At 47.5% G+C, this 3,484-nt stretch overlaps 1 protein-coding gene across 1 annotated transcript in view; it reads left to right on the top strand.

The window, feature by feature from the left end:
• LOC106810707 (fibrinogen C domain-containing protein 1-like) overlaps nucleotides 1–2,741 on the top strand; it is a 5,578-nt gene extending 2,837 nt beyond the window's left edge. Inside the window, exons 3-6 of the mRNA XM_014814141.1 lie at nucleotides 671–804; nucleotides 1,024–1,120; nucleotides 1,592–1,756; nucleotides 1,953–2,741. Of these exons, the coding sequence (XP_014669627.1) occupies nucleotides 671–804; nucleotides 1,024–1,120; nucleotides 1,592–1,756; nucleotides 1,953–2,227 (671 nt within the window). The 3' untranslated portion in view covers nucleotides 2,228–2,741. The remainder of the gene's footprint in view (nucleotides 1–670; nucleotides 805–1,023; nucleotides 1,121–1,591; nucleotides 1,757–1,952) is intronic.
• The last annotated feature ends 743 nt before the right edge of the window (nucleotides 2,742–3,484 follow it).

Raw genomic sequence — 3,484 nt, 5'->3', positions numbered from 1 at the left:
GGCGTCACGGCTGCATCTACGGTCACACGACACACACACACTTCACGCACACACAGACGCATCACACACACACACACCGACATCTCCACCGACACACGACACACACACAACACACACTCCACCACGACACACCCACGATCACACACACACACACACACGCACGGCACACACCCGACACGCACGCGACGACGCACACGCACACAACACACACACACACACCACACACACTCTCTCTCTCTCTCTCTCTCACACACACACCACACACGCGCGCCCCGCGCGCGCGACACGCACACGGCCACACCCGCACACGCAACACACACAGCGATCGGCGCTGCGCCTGCGAACACGCACCGAGCTCCGACGCGCACTGCGCGACGCGCGACGATGCCACACTCACACACAGCACACACTCACGCACACAGTCCACACAACACACTACACACATCACACACACCACCACCACATACACCACACACACGACACACACACACCACCACACCACACACCAGCACACACTGCAGCTCACACACACGCCACACACACACACACACACACACACAGCACACACACACACGACATACGCACACGTCACACACACACACACACACACACACACACACACACACACACACACACACACATATCTGCGACGTGCGTTCTTACGTTTCAGGCTACACAACGGATTGCGGTGAATTGCGATACATTGGTGAGAGGAAGAGCGGAATCTACACGATATACCCCGAATACTCAGAGCTACCGTTTGAAGCGTTCTGTGATATGGAGACAGACGGCGGCGGATGGACGGTCAGTGACTTCTCTCAGGGTCTGATTCCTCAGCTTTGATCTGCTCACTGAGGCTGCCTGCGGTGTGGTCGTGCTACGCGAATGTTTAAACATATATCGTCGCTGTTTAGTGAGCGATGGACGACGGCAGTGATGAGTGTGGCATGACGATAACTCGTGTTGACCGCAGGGTAACGCGAAAATGGTTTCGAACGAATCGTTTTCCCGGTTATTTTCCAGATCTTCCAGAAACGCTTCGATGGTTCCGTCGACTTCTACCGGGGCTGGAGCGCCTACAAGTACGGATTCGGTGAATTGAAAGGCGAATACTGGTTAGGTACGTGCGCACACTGTACGTCGGTGACAACCAACAAGTGTCTTGGAGCTATGGGAAATTGTTTGCGCGTGGCTAATCTATACACCCGGGGCAGACACACGCACTCTTCGCTTCACTAAGCGAGACGTTTTGCGTGGGTTAGAAACGCGTGGTTGGTTTCTACAAGCTTGGGAGAGTCGGTGCGTGTGGATGCATGTATTTGTGCGTGAGTGCATGTACCACGCCTTCGCTCGCGGGCCCATGAACGTGCGTACGTGTGTGCGTGCGTGAATGCGTGGGTACGTGCATGCGTGAATGCGTGGGTACGTGCATGCGTGTATGCGTACGTCTGTCTTTGACACGCGCGTAAGTGCGTGCGTGTATACCCGCGTCTTCGCATGTGCACGCGTGCGTGCATGCTTGTATGCGCGAGCGTGCGTTAATGCGGTTTAGCGTACATGCGTCAGTGTACCGCGTATTATTTCTACGCAGGATTGAAGAAGCTGCATGACCTTACACATCAAGGTCCCGTGCAACTACGCATCGATTTGGAAGATGCGGAAGGCATCACCCGCCACGCCATCTATGATGATTTTAAAGTTACGTCAGAGGAAGATGGTTACAGAATTCTCGTCGGGATGTACTCCGGAAATGCCGGTCAGTATATTTCGCACTCTTTTTTCTTCGCATTTTTTTATTTCGCGTTTAGTTAACGATATAATCGGTGTAACTCAATGGTAAGTACGACCGCAACATTAGGAAAGCAATAAAATTAAACAGACCGAAAAGAACCGAAAGAAACGTACAATTGATGGACTGCAGTGCCATCGTCATGGTCTCTCTATTTATTCAGGCGACTCTCTGAGCTTTCACAACCGTATGCGATTCTCAACGCCCGATGTTGACAATGACATCCACACGGGGGCGCACTGTGCGCAAGTGAACGTGGGTGCGTGGTGGTACAGAGACTGCCAACATGCCAACTTGAACGGACTTTATCTCCTTGGTGCGAATAGCTTCCATCAAAAGGGCATCACCTGGTATCACTTCAGAGGCTACGACTACTCGCTGAAGCGATCAGAGATGAAGGTACGGCGAGTAGTGCATGCGCTACATGTGCAGAGATAGCACCGGTGATGGACCATCGCCTAATAATCAGCAAAATATATAGATGAATAAATAAAGCGTATATTTAAAATTTACTCTTTAATTGTCTATGGTGCCATTTGCGTTCGTAGCAAGACATCGCATTCTGGTTACGCTATTGTGTTATATTTTTATTATTGTGTCGTGTTGCATCAATGCTGTTTTTTGTTATTCGGAGATCGATGGTCGGCTTGCAGAGATAGCTAGAGGTCACCATAATGATATAGACATCGTTCAGTTGTTCATCGTGATATGTAATGTTACAGTTGTGATAAGGCTATGATATAGCTATCTTACTACGCGAGCAAAATAGGTAAAATAATAAAATACCTTGTTTTTTAAACGAATGTTGGTCATATATTTTGTATATCTGTATATACATGGCATAGTAACGCGTCCACGTGTTCTCTAACGGGATGCAATATGTAATAATAAGACTTTATTAATAAATAATAATTATTTATTAATAAATATATTGCTTTTCTTTGAACAGTTAGCAACATGTTATGGAATTAATTAATGTTCCTTTATCAAAAAACAAGTATACATACACACGCGCGCACGCACGCGAACACACGCGTATACAAACAGTATATTGCATAATGCATTATGAGCAACTTTATATTCAGTAATTCTTGTACGTAATTCATATACGTGATTCTTGTACGTAATTCTCATACGTTATAATTATTTATATATAATAGGCCTATATATACTCCCTTTTTCCGTTTCGTTTCCTTTCTCACTTTCTTACTCCCCTCTCGCCGATGGTATCGCCCACGACCAGTCAAGCATGGGAAAACTTTTGCAGGTAAATGGCCGTATTTCAGCCGAAACTTTTTCAACCCCCGTAGCACAATATTTGAATTTACGCATGTAATACACGCGCACGCGTGCGTGCAACCACACCCGCGTGTGTGCGCCCGTCATCGGCGATTCGGGGGAGGGGGTTATGTAATTCGATCATATAGTCATAGCGTTAAAATTTATCGTTGTAGCTTAGTTAATTAATTATTTGCGTTGGGAAAGCGACGTTGGTCACCAACGATGTCTGCTAATCATTTCAGCACGGAGTATGGTCACCTAGGCGGCGCCACTGTAGTCGGTGATGTGTGTGGCGACGGTAAAACTGCGTTGTTAGGTAATTCGTCAGTAAGACGACCAATCTGGGGTCCGTGTGTGCACAATTCAGCATGTATAGAAGTCGATTACTTTATGTCAAGATATATTTAAGATATA

This window comes from Priapulus caudatus, unplaced genomic scaffold, assembly GCF_000485595.1.
Source record: "Priapulus caudatus unplaced genomic scaffold, Priapulus_caudatus-5.0.1 Scaffold465, whole genome shotgun sequence".
NCBI classification, from domain to species: Eukaryota; Metazoa; Priapulida; class Priapulimorpha; order Priapulimorphida; family Priapulidae; genus Priapulus; species Priapulus caudatus.
Note: the sequence above shows the minus strand (reverse complement) of the source record. Positions and strands in the feature narration are given on the sequence as shown.